Raw genomic sequence first — 21,259 nt, 5'->3', positions numbered from 1 at the left:
AGACGGTAAAGCGGATGTAGATGATGTGGCTGGTTGCTGTGTGAGACGGTAAAGCGGATGTTGCTGTGTGAGACAGTAAAGCGGATGTAGATGATGTGGCTGGTTGCTGTGTGACACGGTAAAGTGGATGTAGATGATGTGGCTGGTTGCTGTGTGAGACGGTAAAGCGGATGTAGATGTTGTGGCTGGTTGCTGTGTGAGACGGTAAAGCGGATGTAGATGATGTGGCTGGTTGCTGTGTGAGACGGTAAAGCGGATGTTGCTGTGTGAGACGGTAAAGCGGATGTAGATGATGTGGCTGGTTGCTGTGTGAGACGGTAAAGCGGATGTTGCTGTGTGAGACGGTAAAGCGGATGTAGATGATGTGGCTGGTTGCTGTGTGACACGGTAAAGTGGATGTAGATGATGTGGCTGGTTGCTGTGTGAGACGGTAAAGCGGATGTAGATGTTGTGGCTGGTTGCTGTGTGAGACGGTAAAGCGGCTGTAGATGTTGTCGTGGATGTTGCTGTGTGAGACGGTAAAGCGGATGTAGATGATGTGGCTGGTTGCTGTGTGAGACGGTAAAGCGGATGTTGCTGTGTGAGACGGTAAAGCGGATGTTGCTGTGTGAGACGGTAAAGCGGATGTAGATGTTGTGGCTGGTTGCTGTGTGAGACGGTAAAGCGGATGTAGATGTTGTGGCTAGTTGCTGTGTAAGACGGTAAAGCGGATGTAGATGTGTGCGACGTAAAGCCGTGTGACTGTGTTACACTCGGAGTGTGTGTGCGGCTCATCTGTGTTTTAGAGGAAATGACTTCACACACCGACTTCATCTCTGTCTGAGTTTGAGTCGCTTCTAACCTGCATTTACACCCAACACACACCAGATTCACTTTGGCTTTACCTTTGACTAATCTCACACATTTCAGTGGGCAGAGGTTTACAGCATTTCACCTGATTGATGATGAGAAGTGAATTTTTAAAAACCGACTAAAAGGAGGATTCCTGCAGTTTTCCGCCAAAATAAAAGCCACAAGTTCTAACACATAAAAGTGAATTAATTAAGAAATATATTACTATTTGTACCCCAAATAAAAATGTATTATTATTATTATTAAGTATTATTCAGTGCAATAATAATATTGTAAAATAACAAAAGTTTTTTTTTTCTTATATCTTCTTCTTTACAAATATTTCTGTAGATTTATAACCCTACTTGTTACATTACCCTGGCACTAAATTAGAAAACCCCTGGTAAACACTGCTGAGGAGGTTTCTAATACAGCTGCTCAGGCACTGATGGTACCTTTCACCTCTTTTTCTCTTCTGACTGCCGTAATCCATCTCTCTATAATAGTTTTTTCCTCTCTTGGAAAGTCATGGGAAGGAAATACTGGATTTTTTTCTTTCACTGTTGGAGTAAATGGTAATTCACAAAGGATTATTTGCTCTGGTCTCCCATCTGCCTGTGTAGAAATTTACCCTGCTATAGTTTATTAAACCCAGAAATGGATTTATCGGCATGAACACTATCCATTATAGCTGATGTATCGTGTAGCATGACTGAAGTGAAGTACAGGTATTCAATGTTTTTTTTTTAAGGAAATGTCTTGAATATGGTATTAAAAAGTATTAAATTTGAAGTGCTGATACCTGCAGGTACCCTGGTATGTGAGGGGTGTGCGATAGGTGTGGGTTGGAGGATGATGGGTGTGTGTGAGGGGCGTGTGATAGGTGTGGGTTGGTGGATGATAGGTGTGTGTGAGGGGCGTGTGATAGGTGTGGGTTGGTGGATGATAGGTGTGTGTGAGGGGCGTGTGATAGGTGTGTGTGAGGGGTGGGTGATAGGTGTGGGTTGGTGGGTGATAGGTGTGTGTGATGGGTGGGTGATAGGTGTGGGTTGGAGGATGATAGGTGTGTGTGAGGGGCGTGTGATAGGTGTGTGTGAGGGGTGGGTGATAGGTGTGGGTTGGTGGGTGATAGGTGTGGGTTGGTGGGTGATGGGTATAGGTGTGGGTGGGTGGGTGATAGGTGTGGGTTGGTGGGTGTGTAATAGGGATGGGTGGGTGGGTGTGTGAGGGGCGTGCGATAGGTGTGTGTGAGGGGTGGGTGATGGGTGTGTGTGAGGGGTGGGTGATAGGTGTGTGTGAGGGGTGGGTGATAGGTGTGGGTTGGAGGATGATAGGTGTGTGTGAGGGGCGTGTGATAGGTGTGTGTGAGGGGTGGGTGATAGGTGTGGGTTGGTGGGTGATAGGTGTGGGTTGGTGGGTGATAGGTGTGGGTGGGTGGGTGATAGGTGTGGGTTGGTGGGTGTGTAATAGGGATGGGTGGGTGGGTGTGTGAGGGGCGTGCGATAGGTGTGTGTGAGGGGTGCGTGATGGGTGTGGGTGAGTGAGTGGGTGATAGGTGTGGGTGGGTGATAGGTGTGGGTTGGTGGGTGATAGGTGTTGGTGGGTGATAGGTATGGGTTGGTGGGTGTGTGAGGGATGGGTGGGTGGGTGGGTGGGTCATTGTGTGATGGGTGTGTGATAGGTGGGGATGGGTGGGTGGGTGTGTGATGGGGATGGATGGGTGGGTGTGTGGGTGATGGGGTGGGTGGGTCGTTGTGTGATGGGTGTGTGATAGGTGGGTGTGTGAAAGGTGTGTGTGTGAGAGAGAGGTGAGTGTGTGTGAGGTGGGGAATGAGCAGTGTTCAGCGGTTAACTTTACAGGCTGATGAGTATGACCTATAGTGACCTAGATTAATGAATATAGATTAATGTTCTGAGGGTTCTAAGCCTTTATACATGAATGTTCTGAGGGTTCTAAGCCTTTATACACGAATGTTCTGAGGGTTCTAAGCCTTTATGGATGAATATTCTGAGGGTTCTAAGCCTTTATACATGAATGTTCTGAGGGTTCTAAGCCTTTATACACAAATGTTCTGAGGGTTCTAAGCCTTTATACATGAATGTTCTGAGGGTTCTAAGCCTTTATACACGAATGTTCTGAGGGTTCTAAGCCTTTATGGATGAATATTCTGAGGGTTCTAAGCCTTTATACATGAATGTTCTGAGGGTTCTAAGCCTTTATACACAAATGTTCTGAGGGTTCTAAGCCTTTATGGATGAATGTTCTGAGGGTTCTAAGCCTTTATACACGAATGTTCTGAGGGTTCTAAGCCTTTATGGATGAATATTCTGAGGGTTCTAAGCCTTTATACATGAATGTTCTGAGGGTTCTAAGCCTTTATACACGAATGTTCTGAGGGTTCTAAGCCTTTATGGATGAATATTCTGAGGGTTCTAAGCCTTTATACATGAATGTTCTGAGGGTTCTAAGCCTTTATACACGAATGTTCTGAGGGTTCTAAGCCTTTATGGATGAATATTCTGAGGGTTCTAAGCCTTTATACATGAATGTTCTGAGGGTTCTAAGCCTTTATACACAAATGTTCTGAGGGTTCTAAGCCTTTATGGATGAATGTTCTGAGGGTTCTAAGCCTTTATGGATGAATATTCTGAGGGTTCTAAGCCTTTATACATGAATGTTCTGAGGGTTCTAAGCCTTTATACACGAATGTTCTGAGGGTTCTAAGCCTTTATGGATGAATATTCTGAGGGTTCTAAGCCTTTATACATGAATGTTCTGAGGGTTCTAAGCCTTTATACACGAATGTTCTGAGGGTTCTAAGCCTTTATGGATGAATATTCTGAGGGTTCTAAGCCTTTATACATGAATGTTCTGAGGGTTCTAAGCCTTTATGGACAAATGTTCTGAGGGTTCTAAGCCTTTATGGACGAATGTTCTGAGGGTTCTAAGCATGTATGGATGAATGTTCTGAGCGTTATAAGGCTCTCAGACCGTTCTAAGGATCAGTGCTACAGTACTCGGATATAATGGATTTAATTGTTCGTGCACTCCATATAAACACTGAGTGCTGAGATCAAATCGTTAATGTAGCGTCCTCCATCTCACATCTGCCCTCGCCATTACACTCTCACACACTCCTCCCCCGCGCTCTCTCTCTCTCTCTCTCTCTCTCTCTCTCTCTCTCTCTCTCTCTCTCTCTCTCTCTCTCTGTGTGTGTGTGTGTGTGTGTGTGTGTGTGTGTGTGAGAATGAGAATCGATGGTAAAGAATTACAGCTGTGTAATGAACACGAGCAGCGAGTCTCTGAACGAGTGGACCGCCCCCCCCCTCCTGCTCTGCCCTTTGTACGCATTACAAACCTGCAGATCGATTGCTCATCAACTCTCAGGCTTCGGGCCAAATGTATTGGCACCCCACAAACATTTTGATGCCCTAATTACATCCTGTACCGGACTGCACTTCAGCGCTACACTGTGATGAGGAAATGAATACGTTGATTTATTTCCATCTTTATCACTTTATTATTATTTTTTTTTAGTCATTTGTTCTTATTATTCTTACACGCAATTAAAGAAAAAGGTTCCAATTAGAACCAAAACAGGTTTTTTTTTTTTCAGCCTGACGCCATAGGAGAACGCTTAAGTTGCACAAAGAACCTTTTACTTTCAAGTTCTTCAGAGAACCATCTATTTACCAGTGCTTTAAACAACCCATAAATGGTTCTTCATAGCAGTGCCACATGGAACCATGTTATCATAAGTTCTCTTAAAGCACTATTACAAGGATTTTTTTTTTTTTAAGAGCAAAAGAGCCAGGAGAACCTTCTTCAGTCCCACAAAGAACTTCATAGTGTTCACTTTAACCTGCTAAGAGATGATACCTTGAAGAACCAATACACTGCTCTGAAAAATCTATAGTATAATTAAACCTAAATAAACTTCTTTAATCTCCAAAGCACCATAAAGCTCAACTCAACAACCCTATACAATGAAAAATTATTTGTTTGGGGTTTTCTTTTTTTTGACAAGAAGGAGGTTCTTTGCAGAACCTATGGTGTTGTAAAAAAAAAAACCCAAAAAAACAAACAAACATTGAAGAACATTTATTTTTTTAAGAATGTTCACCCATGATTTCGATCCTAAATCTAAATGAGAAACCAAGGAGAAGGAAAGAAAGACAGGAAAAAAGAACGAAAGAAAGGAGATGAGGAAAGAACGAGAGAAACAGAGAGGAGGAGTGTAATGATCTGAATGGTGTGTGATCGTTACGGCTTATACAGAAAAGTTCTATAATTACGCTTCATAAACGACGCGAAACTCGTTTTTGTACACGACGAAACCTTTCTCAAACTAGCGACATCATCTAATAAAGTTATTCGAAAATGATCTGAAATCCTTTGAACTTCTTCGAGTTGATTCTAAAATCATTAAAAAGTAAAACTCGGGTCTGGATGGAGTTAATGAGCCCGATGTTTGTTTGTTTGTGGCGAAGGACTGAAAGGAAGGTTAACGAAAGTGCTGAATGGTGGGTGCCAATATTTTTGCACAACCTTGAGGAAGTAAATTGGGCTCTGATTCACACGAAGGTTTATTTTCTCCTGACAGAAATCATCAAGCCTGAGACTTTCCTCCGTAAACTATTCATTATATATTTATTTAATTATTATTATTATTATTATTATTATACTCTCCTTATTAACATCGGGAACGGTGACACAACTTCAGCCACCATTTTGTTTCTGGGAAAAAGTCAGAGGTGAGATTGCGCTAATTAACATTTATCTCTTACTATTTATCGCCCTACTAAAAAAAAAAAATAAAAAAAAATGGATCATGCTTCTGTTTTTAATGATAATTTATTATAATTATTATAATACTGTACAGTTATTGAATCATATTTATGCATTTACTTTTCCATGTTTTTTTCACAATGTTAAAACACATACATTTATTTATTTATTTATACATGGGGGAGTTATACAGTGGTCTAGCGGCTAACCCCAGATGTCCTCTATTGTTATTGTCTACATACTTTCTGGTTTGTTTGTTTGTTTGTTTGTTTGTTCTCAGATTGAGCCTTCCTATCACTCTGAAACACTTTATCTGTAATTATGCATTTTTATATATTTTTTTTTGATGCCACACTGGAATAAATTTACAGTTTAATTGAGAAATGTTCTTGTGAAAATGTCATGAGATTAATTATCGGTATTGCGGAGTACATTTGCATCCTGACGTCTCTACCGTACCTGACGCAGCTAGCGGAGTGTGTTCGGCGTCTCGGCGAAGGTCTGAGACCTACTTCACATCCACAGGTGTTATGAAAGCTTTCTGTTTTTAACACGGTGTTAAAAGCGGCGAGGGTGAGTCAAGTGTGTGTGTGTGTGTGTGTGTGTGTGTGCGCGCGCGCACACCGGATAATGAGTCATGCTGAGAGGTGTGTCAGAGCCAGACAAATACAATGATGCTTATAAATATCTATCAAACTGTATAAATTAAATATGAGCCTAAGTGAGAGCGAGTGAATCGATAATGTTCCTGATCTGTGGAACACGCCGAGGAGCCGAGATCGTTCGTCTCGGACGTAATCGGAGCGCTTAGTCATGATTCCTAAAAAAAAAAAAAAAAAAAAACCACGACATGCTGCTTCACAGATCCGGTTTGTTTCAGGCAGGATTATTACACACCGGCATCCTTGGTGACAAATGAACACCTTCGTTAACGCTTACAGAGCTGAATTACGGGTTCTTCGGTTGTATCGATAGATCTTAGAAGAAACTTTAATTATCCAAAAGAACCCTTTGTATTATTCTTAAATAAATAAATGCACAGATAAATATATAGCGCAAAGAGCAATACTATATAGAATTAATACAAACAGTAACAATCCAATACACAAATGACCGAATATATGAATATTAATTACTTCTCAGTCCATACGGGATTTCAGAGTTGTTGTTTTTTTTTTTTTTTTTTGTTTTTTTTGTGATTGTTGTTTTTTTTTGTGTTTTTTTTTTTGCGGAAATCTACTTAAACTGGTGACATTACGATTGCACGGAATTTTTTTGCACGCTCTTTCGCGGTGAAGTTTGTTGATAAGTGAGACCTTTTAACTGTACGCGTGTAGTCACATGCATGGCTTTGGCTGAATGAGCGTTGTGATGATGTCACATGACGCGTCTTGGCCCAAATCTGTGGTAATTTAGAAAAATCGCAAGGTCCTCTGAATATTATGGCGTTTCCTTGATTTTTGTGGTCAGTTCTGCCGTCGCAGAATCCTGGAGGAACTGACCGGTAAAATGTATTTGCATTATAAAAACAATAACTACATTTATGAGAGAACCATTCAAATTTCTGTCTCGAACCCTACAGAACCCAACAACAGTGTTTTCCTATCATAAAAGGTTCCAAGTGGGCTCCTTATTTGGAAAGAAAGCTTAAGAGCGCTAGAAGAACTCTTCACAACCAGAACCTGTGAGATGTTTAAGATCGGAAATGCTTTGGGGGAAAAAGCGGTTCTTTTAATAAGTCATTGGATAATTAGGGGTTGGAACCATTTCTGAAAGGGAAACACTTTGTTGTAATCTGTGTTTTGTAGCCAGTTGTTAAGGATTCCCCCAAAGGAACAACTGAAAATCCCCTGAAGGTTTCAGTGGTTGAACACTTCACTTGACTTTGATGTACATGGTAGTGTTTGTTCATCCACTGGTGCTGGTTCCTGGTTGTGGAACTTGAACGACGGACTTTCCTGGTATTGGTCTTTCGTGCACGTTCATGGAGGTGTTCTTCATATTGATGTGGAGTTTCACTCCCCCCCCCCGGTTCTCTGATTGTCTGGTGCTGAGGTTCATGGTTGCTTCCTGGACACTCTGGCTGAGTGATGTATCATTTAGAGGTGTAGTGGTGGTTGACCTTGGCATGGTGTGTGTGTGGAACTGTGATCAGGTAAACAACGGCAGCTTTGAGAAGGCTCTGCTACCTATCTTGGAGCTACCAGTCCCTGAAGGAACTACCTTCACGATCTACATCTCAATTCAGCACCATATAAGTTAGTTCAACACCTCAAGTGTACTTTCTCGCCTTTAAGTCTATGAGATTAGTGTAAAGCAGTGTGAAACGGACACCTAAAGTAAACTGTTCTTTGTGGACCTGAAAAATGAACTTTTAAAAGTGAATATTTGCTGAAAAAGATGTGGGAAAGGTACAGGTCTGGAAAACTACTGGTAGAAATGATCCACCTGTTGGTCAGGAAGGTTATAATTGGCCTTAAATCAAGAGTAATTCAGTAGGATTTGCTTGCTCACCCCTCGATTGTTGGTTGTTTTGGTTCACCACGGGGGTAGATGAAGTTGGAACGTTTATCAGGTTTATATATCAGTTTATATCAGTGTGTAATCAATCCCATCTGCTTTGTTTCGCAGGTGTCCGAACCCTCTTTACAATGGAAAAGCTGCTCGTCTGCCTGTTGGTCATTGGAATGGCAGTGAAGGCCCAGATCTGTCCGAAGCGCTGCGTGTGCCAGATTTTATCGCCCAACCTTGCAACACTTTGCGCTAAAAAAGGGCTTCTGTTTGTGCCACCCAACATCGACCGGCACACGGTGGAGCTACGGCTTGCGGACAACTTCGTAACTAGCGTCAAACGGAAAGACTTCGCCAACATGACCAGACTCGTGGACCTCACCTTGTCGAGGAATACGATAAGTTACATTACGCCTCACGCGTTCACGGACTTGGAAAACCTTCGCGCCTTGCACTTGAACCATAACAGGCTGACTCGGATAGGAAATGACACGTTTAGCGGCATGTCCAAGCTGCATCATCTGATTCTCAATAACAATCAGTTGACTCACATCCACCTGGGAGCTTTTAATGACCTTCTGGCCTTGGAGGAGCTGGATTTGTCCTACAACAACCTTGAAACAATACCCTGGGAGGCAATTCAGAGGATGATCAGCCTTCATACACTCAGCTTGGACCACAACATGATTGATTACATTCCAGAAGGCACTTTTTCCCTGTTACAAAAACTCAACCGACTGGATGTGACCTCCAACAAGCTCCAGAAGCTTCCACCGGATCCTCTTTTCCAAAGGGCGCAGGTTCTGGCAACATCTGGAGTGCTCACGTCTTCATCGTTTGCCCTGAGTTTTGGTGGAAATCCTTTGCACTGCAATTGCGAGCTGCTCTGGCTTCGCCGACTGAGTCGTGAGGACGATTTGGAGACTTGCGCGACCCCTGCACACTTATCCGGACGATATTTCTGGTCTATTCCGGAAGAGGAGTTCCTGTGTGAGCCACCGCTTATCACGAGGCACTCTCAAGAGATGAGGGTGCTCGAAGGTCAACGCGTAACCCTTCGATGCAAAGCGAGAGGAGATCCTGAACCCGTGATCCACTGGATATCACCTGACGGCAAGCTGGTCTCGAACTCCTCGCGTACCATCATTTACAATAACGGGACCTTGGATATCTTGATCAGCACGGTCAAAGATACTGGATCCTTCACTTGTATCTCTTCTAACCCAGCCGGTGAAGCCCACCAAACCATCGAGCTTGTCATTATCAAGCTTCCGTACATCAGCAACAGCACCAATAACATCCAGGAGCCAGATCCGGGCTCGTCGGATATATCCACGTCCAGCAGAACCGGAGCCAACGGAAGTAACCACACAGCAGACTCGAAAGCGAGCTCAGATAAGCGTGTGGTGATCGCCGAGGCCACTTCATCCACAGCGCTCATTAAGTTTAACTTCCAAAGGAATATTCCTGGGATTCGCATGTTTCAGATCCAGTACAATGGCACCTATGATGACTCTCTTGTTTACAGGTAAGCTAATGCAGTTTATAGTTCAAAAAGTGTTTTTATTGACTGAAATCCTTAAGGACGATGACACATAATGCATAAGAGTTGATATGATGATGATGATGATGATGATGACCTTTTTCAAGCGAGAATGTAAAAACACGAACCTGTGAGTTCAGCATCAAGTGATACAAGTCCTCATGCCGGTAAAGTTCCTCATATTCAGAGTCGGTTTCTGCACATATGTTCTGAGCTCCCTTTTAAGATTATGCAAATCACCTGTGTGTCGTTCATCTCCCTGGAAGTTGCTTGATTCATTCATTTATTTATTTATTTATTTATTTATTTATTTATTTATTTATTTATTGAAAGTGTCCAAGATGAGGTTTGTCAATAGCATCTTTTCATAATGTCGATATTATTAACGAATAAGTAGGTCTCGCGAGTGTATTTACAACCAAGACATACATTTCAGCTTGTCGTATTGCAGTTAGATCAAACTCTGTGACTGACCGTCACTCGACCTGAAATCACGCAAGAAAAATGCGCTTAGGTCGGAGACGCGCCTCTGCTTTAAACAGACTCCGCCCCTGCGTGCGTAACTCTTGCGTCAATTCTGAACAGAGCCGAAGTCCGTACTTAAATCTGGGGTCTGAATAAAGATGTGTGTAGCTTTACTGTTAAATCCTCACTACGCGAGTGCGGCTCAACTCCGCATACGACCCGTGATGTACGAACATGGAAGAAGAAACAGTAACCGCATCTCCTAATGTTTTCATTTGGTATTTAAACCTACAGTAAGTAGTACGGGATAGTTGTTTAACTTATGCAGTAGATCGTATACATTTTGGCTACTATATTGACATATCACACACATTTCAAAAAGCAAGATGGCCGACATCCAGAGGTGGTGATGGTGGGGGTGATGATGATGATGATGATGATGATGATGATGATGATGATGATGATGATGATAGCAGCTGCTCCACGCCCGCCTGATGTGACACCGATGACTTCCTGTTTTGTACAAAAGATTAGAAGAGCACATGAGATGCCATTAGAATGAAATATAAATCACAACAAATTCAGAAAATTTCATTTCATTTAAAAAAAAAAAAAAAAGGCATGTGAGGTGAAAAATATTTGGATTTTAGTTTCAAGGACGTCCTTTATTTCAATCAACAGTGGATTCACATCATTGTAAAAAATACAATACAGAATAATAGGCGTGCCCTCGGCTAATTGTTATTTTTTGCTAATTGGAAAAAAAAACAAAAAACACAGTCCTCACTAATGGAGACTTCTGGACCTCACTGTGTGGCTAGAAACGCTTATGCGCGTGTGCAACCGCAACTTTTAATTAGACAAAGGCCAGTAATGGCAATTAACTTAATGAGTGCGTCTCATCTTCATTGTTAAGCGACTGATGGGTAATTGGACCCGAATTAGCTTTAACATACGACAAGCTCGTTGTTCTTCCCCGTTAGATTTCATACACGGCTTATAAATCCCCTGACCCGAAAAGTTTGGCTGTGCAGGAAATGAGCACCGCTGTTTAAGCTTACAAACCAAAAAAACATTTAAAAAAAAAACAAAAAAAAAAAAAACTGCTGATGATAACGAACAGCAGCAGCAATAATTAAGACGTAAGAAGAAAATGATATAATAAATGAAGCTCATGGAGATCAGTGTGCTGTATTTCACACTAAATGCCATCTGTTGCTCATAAATAATAATATTAGTAATAAATGCTTTTTATTATAAAAGCCCAAGGACACTTCACGAGGTTGACACTTAACACACAAAAACCCCGCATACATATTCATTCACGCATGTGTTTTGCATTTCATCAAATAATCAGAGATCTAATTAAAGAGCGAGAAAAACAAACAGGAACATCCACAGTCTGAAAAATCTCAATAAACCAAGACGAGCGCGAGTCTGCGGTGATATTTTATGGTTAAATGAAACGAATAGAGACGGAAAACAAGAAAACGCAATCTCAAACAATTACAATTATTTATCTATCTATCTATTTATTTATTAGGCATGATTTCGATTCATTGTTTATTTTATATATTTTTCATGCACTATTGTTCATTTATTTATTTTGTGTGTTTGTATTTATTTATTTATCGTATATATGATACATTTTTCTTATTCATAATTCTATATTATTTATTTTATACATTATTATTGTATTTAGTATCCCTTTATTATTTTATTCATTATGTATATATTTTTTTATTTGTAAAAATTCATGATGTTTGTATTAAATTTATACATTTTTATTTTCACCATGCTAGTACAGTTTTTTTAAAATAATTTTTTTAAATTTATTTACCCCATGTATTTTGGGTTTTTTTTTTTTTGTTTGGTTGGTTTTTTTTTTTCTTTTCTTTTTTTTCCTTCAGTTTGTCATTTTGTCAAATCCAACCCACTAGCTAGCAAACAGCCGCGGTGAAGGCCAGCACGTGCTCACGTTCTCCACGACACTTCGAAACATCTACGTGTCTTTCCTCACCTGCATACGCAAACTCACGGATGCGTCTGATTGGCAGACGAGTGAGAAACCCCGCCCCTCCCGTCCCACCTGGAACAGAGCGAACGCTTTTAGCCGTCCTGCACGCAAGTTCTGTTTTCAAAATCCAGCACCGTGATAAAAATGTAACAATTACTGAAATATAGAAAAGTAATGTCGGCTCACGGCTGCCGGTACGCCATTGATTCTTTAAGAGCGCAGCTTCTGCGTTTTCTTGGAAAAGCGGAGGATTTTCAGTCGCTGCATAGAGGAGGGAAAAAAAGCACATCATTCCGAGTCTTTAAGTGCTTTTCGGCGTGGCATGGGGCTGCTGATAATTGCATTGAGAGCGCCGTCTCTGAGTGCAATAACCATCAGCATGTCTGGAGGGAAAAAAAAAGCCCTCGATCACTTCCATTAGTGAACCAGAAAATGTTCTGCTGCTGAAATTCCTGAGCTGGGCTTCAGGATTCAGCGGTGATTTACTGAGAGGGTCAGAGAAGAAAGTGTAGAAGATTTTAAACAAAACAACAAAAAAAAAACCCCAACAAAACGACATCTTTAATGAATATGGAGGTTTTAGATGAGGATAGTACTACAGCAATAATTCCCTGTAATTTCAAATAATTAAAAAAAATGTTTAGTTTATTTTTGCAATAAGTGTTTTAGCAGGTTGCTAATGTGTAATTAATGACCGCGCTCTCCTGTGATGGTTCGTACACACACACACACATCCCACTGTTACTGAGAAAATATCATTTATTTCTTGATAGTTAAATATGATAAATGTGAGAAAGAATACGCTTCAACAGATATGGATATATCGCTTTTTAGACAATAATCAAGACGAATCAAGATACTTTTACACAAAAAACAATATAATAATAATAATAATAATAATAATAATAATAATAAAATGAAGGGAAAGTAAACTCTCTGCTGGTCATGATACTCATGACTAGTCACATTTATTTATTTAATTATAATCGTAAATTCATTTATTTAGTACTTAATTCTTCTTCTTCCACTTTATAACAGCACTGTTTATTTAACTAAAGGTGCAGCAAGCCCCGCCTCCTCTCTCATTTCATTGGTTGGCACATGTAACCAATCCTGATTGTTTCTTTCCCTCTTAGCATTAGAATTAGCCATCCAATAGCAATTAAACAATCTAGAACTATGTTTTTAATAATAATAACAATAATAATGATGTTTTTTCTAACAGTTATATTTATATTGTTAATTGTAATGAGCGATAAATAAACTAAAAATACAACCGGGATGCTTATGTAGTAATGCAAGCTTGTAGCCTCCAGTTTAGCATCTCTAAAGAATAACACGCTTTTGTCTCAGTAATCTGAATCCTGCCTATTGCATAACCCCACCTCTCAAAGTTTAGGCCACGCCTCCTACCTTGGGAAAAGTCATTCATCTTCAAAATTTTGCGCCGTGACCTGTTTTTATCTCATTCTTTTAAACCATGTGTTTAGCTGATTGATGCTAAACTGGGCTAAACATGCGCTTCCCATATCTGTTAGCCACGTTATTTATGCTGAAGGTAGTATAAAAGGAACACTGGGCAGAGTTTGTGCATCAATAAAAAAATCATTTGAATCCTTCTGACTCCCTGAAAAGAGTCGTTTAAATAAAAGAGCGATTCGTTCCTGAATCGCTGATCATCAGAGCGATGATGAAGCAAAAATATCTACAGTATGTGCTGCACTGCTACTGTTCAGAAGTGAAGGCTCCAGGATTAGACGGTACATATGAATCAATAACGGAGCTCAGGTTTCCGCTCCGAGTTCAGGAACTAGAATGGAAAGAAGGAGAACAGACAGAGAAGGAGAAAGAGAGGAGGCGAGCTGTCTGCAGGGGGGGGGGGAGGGGGGATGTGGAGGTTACTGTGATTAAAATCGGTTGAAAAGGATGTACGTAATCTGTCAGAAATCTCACTGTAATTTAGTAAACACCTTCAGACGCTGCGTCTGTTGTAATCTAGGTCACATGACTCACAGATCTTTCTTCATCACAATGCATAGATTAGGAAAACAAAATCTCTGGTTAGCAGAGAAGCAGGAAAAAAGTACAAAAAAAATCGAAAGAAGACACGTGTATGTAAATAAATAAATAAACCCTATAACATATTTGTATTAATTAATTTATTATTAATTGGTTTCATTAATAAATTCAATAAATGTGTTCTTTTTTTTGTAGATTATAGTAAATATAGGTCTGAAAGGGTTAAATTGTCTTGGTAGGTTTTTTTTTTTTGGCATCGTTTTTAGACCATATGGAAGTTTTTTTTGGACTTTACTGAATGAAGGAATGAAACTGAAATGAAATGAAATTTGTGCTGAAGTGTTGAAAAGTATTTTGTGCTGAAAGAACGCTGTTTATTTGAAGACCTGGTTACGTTTTTGCCACGGAGTTCACTGTATTCAGTGTTTCATTTCTCACTGTGGGTGGGGCTTAACAGCACTTTACTCTCATTGGCTGGTGAGATTTGGATGGGCAGCTCCTTCATTGGTTCTGGATGCGGTTCTCTGTATAGTCTCGGTGTTTGTACTGTGTAGTGGAAATGACTTACTGAGTTAGTATATTAGTATGTAATTGATATTTGAGGTTTGGGTCTCGTACCACTATTTAAAAAAAAAATTCTTTAGATGAGCTCTCAGGAGCGGCACGGAGCGTCCTCCTCCTCCTTCTCCTCTTTTTCCCCCTCCTTTCCTCCTCCTGTCCTCCTCCTTCTCCTCCTCCTTTCCTCCTCCTCTCCTTCTCCTTCTCCTTTCCTCTCCTCCTCCTTCTCCTTTCCTCCTTCTCCTTTCCTCCTTCTCCTCCTCCTTTCCTCCTCCTCTCCTTCTCCTCCTCCTTTCCTCTCCTCCTCCTTCTCCTTTCCTCCTTCTCCTTTCCTCCTTCTCCTCCTCCTTTCCTCCTCCTCTCCTCCTCTCCTTCTCCTCCTCCTTTCCTCTCCTCCTCCTTCTCCTTTCCTCCTTCTCCTTTCCGCTCCTCCTCCTCCTTTCCTCTCCTCCTCCTTCTCCTTTCCTCTCCTCCTCCTTCTCCTTTCCTCCTTCTCCTCCTCCTTTCCTCCTTCTCCTCCTCTCCTCCTCCTTTCCTCTCCTCCTCCTTCTCCTTTCCTCCTTCTCCTCCTCCTCTCCTCCTCCTCCTTTCCTCCTCCTCCTCCTCCTTTCCTCCTCCTCTCCTTCTCCTCCTCCTTTCCTCCTTCTCCTCCTCCTCTCCTCCTCCTTTCCTTTCCTCCTCTTCTCCTTTTCCTGCTCCTCTCCTTCTCCTCCTCCTTTCCTTTCCTCCTCTTCTCCTTTTCCTCCTCCTTTCCTCTCCTTCTCCTCCTCCTTTCCTCCTCCTCTCCTTCTCCTCCTTTCCCCTCCTCCTCTCCTCCTCCTTTCCTCCTCCTCTCCTTCTCCTCCTCCTTTCCCCTCCTCCTTTCCTCCTCTTCTCCTTCTCCTCCTTTCCTCTCCTCCTCCTTTCCTCCTCCTTTCCTCTCCTCCTCCTCTCCTTCTCCTCCTCCTTTCCACTCCTCCTTTCCTCTCCTCCTCTCCTCCTCCTCTCCTTCAATTAGAGTAAATCACTGCTAAGCCACGTCTCCTCCACGTCCCCATCATTTTCCAGCCATGTCCCTGTCACGGCTCCATCAGTTCCCAGCCACTTCTCCATCAGTTCCCAGTCACGTCTCCTTCACGTCCCAGTCACGTCCCAGTCACGTCTCCTTCACGTCCCAGTCACGTCCAGTCACGTAATCTCTTATAGCTGTAAATCTGCTCGAGTCTTGCCGTACCTGCGTTGGTGTGCTATCGCTCCCCGAGCCTTTTTTCGCTTCACACACTGAACAATGGCATCACTTATCGAGCAGCCGCACACACACACACACACACACACACACACACTCTCCACCTGTCTCTGCTTCAATGAGACACACTCGCCCCATTCAGAGCGCTGAAAGGATGCCTGTGCATTCAGAACACACACACGCACTCACTCACTCACTCACTCACTCACTCGCTCACACTTTCAGTGGAAATGGATTTAGCCGCTAGCAGAGGAGTCTGACTGAATGAATGGAGATTGTAAAGAAAAATGGGTTTGTGATTGGAGTGAAGTCAGTGAACAGCGTGCGGAAACCATTTCAGCGTTCAGTCGAGTCAGTGTTAATCGTCTGCTCTGATAACGAGACGTGAACGGAGCCGAGTTCTCAATTATTATTGTCAGAGTTAATCGAATGGTTAATCCTGTCGCGGATCATGAACAAAAACCGGGAAAATAATGATATTTTATGATTTTCACACACGCGCGTCTATATTCTGTCTGCTTTGAGAGAAAAACAATCGACACATAACTCGCTAAAGAGCGACTTGAAACTTTTATCTGTTTCTAGCTACTTCAGACATGTTGCTTCCTGTTCTCACTTACACTATAGCAGCTATAAACAGTCCCTCATGCAGTTTACACACACTCACACACTCTCTCACACACACACAAGGGAAACACTGTATAGTTTTATTTAAATGCAAGGTTTTACCTTAACTATCAACTTTTTGAAATTATTGGCACCCCTACTATTAATAATTTCTAAGAGGTCTAAGAAGATTGTAAAGGAACTTTGTCCACTACTCGAGTGCCGAACATTTCCACAAAGGTTTTATTCTCAGGGTTGTGCACGTGGACTTCCTGTTCATAGTTCACGTGAATAGTTGCGGATGCCTGGGCAGCCTTAAAGACCTTTTATATATCGATTGTGCTTAATGATGAGCGCTTATAATGAACAGTGGCCTTATCTATGCGTTTTCCGAACTCCAAGTGCTTGATTGTGTTGGTTTTCTTCTCCTCCACACACAGAATGATTCCACCGACGAGCAAAAACTTCCTGGTGAACAACCTGGCGGCCGGGACTCAGTACGATCTCTGCGTCCTCGCCATCTACGACGACGCCAGCACGTCCCTCACGGCCACGCGCGTCGTGGGCTGCGTTCAGTTCACCACCGAGTCCGAGTACCTCCGCTGCCACTTCATGCAGTCGCAGTTCCTCGGAGGAACCATGATCCTGATCATCGGCGGCATCATCGTCGCCTCCGTTCTGGTCTTCATCATCATCCTCATGATCCGTTACAAGGTGTGCATGAGCAGCGACCGCGCTAAAGGAACTGACGCCACCACCAGGGTGCAGCCCGACGCCGCCGTCAGTCCCATGGCCAATAAAGAGGGCGCGGTGGCTCCCGAGGGTGGCGACGACTGCCAGAAAAGCTCCGCCCCCGGATTTCCGGATTCCCTCACTCAGTCGTCAGAGACTTCTCTTCCTGATTGTTCCACCGAGACGTCCGTCGTGAGCCAGAGTTGGGACACGGGAGGATCTTCGGGGTCCATCAAACCCAAACGGAGACCGGCGCCGAAGCCGGATGAGAAGACCGATCCGGTGCTCGGCGCCGAGACGCACAACACCAACCGCAACAACTCGAAAACACCACTCCTGCGTTCCGTTCCGCCATCAGGCCCCGCCCCTTTGCTGCCTTCTCGCTTCAGGGACACACCCATCCTGAGGAGGGCGCCGCCTCGTCCCTGCGTATCGAAATATCTCACACTGCCGGCAGAGGGGACGCGAGCTGCACCGCGCAGGTACTCGCTAAACGAAGACTTTTCCAAACACCACTACTACGCCGGCAAGCCCGGGAACGCTCGGTGTAAGCGGAGTGTATCCATGAACGGAATGCTAGCCAGCGTGGAAAATTCGGATATGGATAAAGGGGTGTATTCCAGTTCAGAGTGGATCCTAGAGAGCACGGTGTGAAAGACTAGCTAGTGTCCTACATCACGTGTGTGTGCATGTGTGCGTGTGTGTTACTGATTTTTAAAAATTCGTAAGAATTCTCACGATCCAGCTGGTGTGTAACGTTGACGGTTATTAGCGGTTAGTGCTCGTAGCTTTAAAATTTCACAGCACCATTTATAAAAATCCAAATTGTACTACGTACACGCCGTAGAATTCTTACGAATTGTGTGTGTGTGTGTGTGTGTACACATTTGCATGTGAGTTTTGCAGTTTTTTTTCCCTCTTGTTCTCAACACTTGTATTTTTTTATTTTATTAGTTTTTTTTTTTTGTTTGTTTGTTTTTTTATAAATATCCAACTTCTCTGAAAGCTCACGGATAAACAGGACGCTCGCTTGCCTTGAGGAAATTTCCTCATTCTGCTCATCGCGCTGACAAAAACAAACACGTCAGTGCCTTCTTATTAAAAAAAAAAACAAAAACAAAAAATGAAAGAAAAGGAAAGAGCTCCAGCCGTTTGAGGACCGTATTTCTCCAGACTGAGGAATATTTCACGCAAAAAGCCTTTCTTAACCTTTCTTTAAAGGGAATAACATTTCCTGAATGAGACAGACAGACAGAGAGAGAGACAGGCAGACAGACAGAGAGAGACAGAAAGAAAGAGAGAGAGAGACACGGAGAGAAAAGTAGAAAAAAAATACACACGGTATTAAATACTCAAAAAGACTGGACCTGTTAGTAAAGTGATATTTTTTAAAGAGAAAAAAAATAAAAACAAATCAAAGGGTTTTTTTCTTTTCTTTTCAGTGACATTGATATTGCCTTAATTTGAAGGCACGAAAGTAAAAAAGAAAGAGGAAAAAAAAAAAAACAGAAAAGAATAAGTGTACAGAAAGACAACATCTACTGTGTTGGTATGTTGTGTAAAATAAAATAAAAGAGAAAAAAAGAAACGACTACATGACGTGTTTGTGTTATAAAGGTGTTATAAACACACAAAACCAGTCCTGCTGAACCTGAAGACGAATAAAGCGACGGAAAAGAAAGAGTAAGCAGGAAAAAAATCGAACATTGTACGTTGTGTGATTTTACGATGCGGTGCTTTTAGAACTCGCTCGTGAAACGTTTACAATTTCCAAACTTTCTAATCAACTAACAATTTATTTATTTATTTATTTTTTTGTAAAATATTCGATTTAATGTTTCACCGTGAGAGTGTTTAATATCTTCCTTTTTTTCCCCAGTCAAATTGTTGTTTTCCTTTCTTCTTCTAAACTGAAAAGAAACAAAAACAATCATGCGTGATGAGGGAAAGGGGGCGGGGCTTCCGCGGCATCGGTTAACATCAGAGTTTTCAGACTAGCACGTGATTAGTACTTAAGAATAAAAGTTTTATTTAATTACCGTTTTACATTTAAGGTGGTCAAAATCACCATCGTGGGTTTTTTTTTTTCTTTTCAAATAATTTTATTACTTTCAGATTTATGAATAATCCTTAATTAGTAAATATTACACATCGCTAACTTGCACACGGTTTAATTTGAAATTAAATCGTCACTAAAGCGTGAGCCTTTGGGTCAATATAATGTTCAGTAACAACCTGTTTATAAGCAAGTAATACACTATCTAGCTTGTTATAATTGATATTTCATTATTCTATGAGCATTTTTTATGTTACTTTATTGTTTCATGTTAAACCTGAACCTGAGTACAGCAGGACAGGAAGTGAGTATTCCTACTGACTTTTATTATTATTATTATTATTATTATTATTATTATTATATGCAGACTTGTATGAGATAATTAACGCGTAAACTACATATTACTTGCTTATAAATAGTTTATTACCAAATCTTAAATTAAAATGTTACTTCTGAGCATTTTATACGTTTAATTTTTGTCCATTATGTTTACTTTGCCAGGTTCTCACAGGGGCCTGACTCGTATATAAGTTCAATTATATAAGTTTTTATAATAAGTTTCCTTGTTTAATGATAATTTTAGGTTTAATTTGTTGTTCAATGTGAAACCTGGACCTGAGAACAGGTAAATTCCTGAAATTGTTTATATATATATATATATATATATATATATATATATATATATATATATATATATATATATATATATATATATATAATTTCCATATTTTTACATTACTTGCAGATTCAGAAGCCATCTATAAATGGGTCATATTTTGCTTTTTAAACATTTTTAAAATGTTTTAAAAAAATGTTTATTATTTTATTTATTGGATGTAATATAACAGGTTAACATGCTTTAATGTTAAAAAAAAAAAAAAAAAAAAAAAAAGCATTATTTGCCGCAACTGTACTATACATTATTGCAGTACCTCTATTTCCAGGCTTCCTGAAACGCTCCTATCGAGTTCCGGGTTCTCCAAAGCCCCTCCTTCCGAAAAGCCCAGAATGCTCTGATTGGCCGGCTGACCCGTTGCGTTGTGATTGGCCAAAAACCTCAAGCGTGTGTCGGAAATATAACGCCCCTTACCATAATCGCGAGCTTCAGCTTCCAAGGCTTCTAAAGCGATTCTAAGCTCCTAAGCAGCTTGTCAGTTTTATCGTATGAGTTCGAGTCTGATTCAGAAGATGCGGATGATCAAGCGGACCCAACTCTGCAAACACGACTTCAGCAGAATGTTTCACAGTGGTAAGTATTCATTTTATAACTCTCTCACCTTTCAGATACGATGTACATTCTAACTATGCTGTACACAGCTTCTGTGTGTTTATAGGCACTCATGTGATATATCTTTGGAAAGCTAGGATTGTTGTGATTGGATTGATGTAAATCGTTTCAAGATGCAACAGCAGCTACGATCAACGTCTCCGTCAGACCACCGACATACAAACAAACACTTACAGTACGGAAGCAACTTAGCAAACTTTAGCTAGTGCATTAGCAGAGGTCTACAACTGAGCCACAACACAGAACTCCACATTTGAACAGTCAATAGCAGATACTTCATAAAATAATCAAATTCATTCAAATACATTCAGACGCGCAAGATTGTCATTGAGCAGAGTGGGGATTTTTCAGGAGTAGCCTCCGTGTAGCTTGCGTTGTACTCGTCCAGGTTCAGGGAGGCGTCCTACATAAAATATGCTGTGCACAAGCAAGCGTTCAGGTTGTACGGCTCAGGAACAGCGTTATAAATAAACAGAAACCTCTGATTCCTGAATTTGTCCGTTTTCGGAAGGCTAAACACACAGCGTCTCCACGACACGGCGCCTGAATCCACTGAAGCCCCGCCTTCTTTCTTCATGGCTGCCTTTGAGCAGGATTATGCTGATGTTTCACGTAGTGA

The 21,259-nt window shown here is 41.4% G+C and overlaps 1 protein-coding gene across 1 annotated transcript in view; it reads left to right on the top strand.

Annotated features, from left to right (window-relative positions):
* Nucleotides 1–18,505, top strand: part of lrfn5a (leucine rich repeat and fibronectin type III domain containing 5a) — a 51,521-nt gene extending 33,016 nt beyond the window's left edge. The window contains exons 2-3 of the mRNA XM_053632989.1: nucleotides 8,252–9,659; nucleotides 17,005–18,505. Of these exons, the coding sequence (XP_053488964.1) occupies nucleotides 8,272–9,659; nucleotides 17,005–17,950 (2,334 nt within the window). The 5' untranslated portion in view covers nucleotides 8,252–8,271 and the 3' untranslated portion in view covers nucleotides 17,951–18,505. The remainder of the gene's footprint in view (nucleotides 1–8,251; nucleotides 9,660–17,004) is intronic.
* Nucleotides 18,506–21,259: the final 2,754 nt, after the last annotated feature.

Source organism: Ictalurus furcatus, chromosome 9 (assembly GCF_023375685.1).
Source record: "Ictalurus furcatus strain D&B chromosome 9, Billie_1.0, whole genome shotgun sequence".
In the NCBI taxonomy this organism is placed as follows: domain Eukaryota; kingdom Metazoa; phylum Chordata; class Actinopteri; order Siluriformes; family Ictaluridae; genus Ictalurus; species Ictalurus furcatus.
Note: the sequence above shows the minus strand (reverse complement) of the source record. Positions and strands in the feature narration are given on the sequence as shown.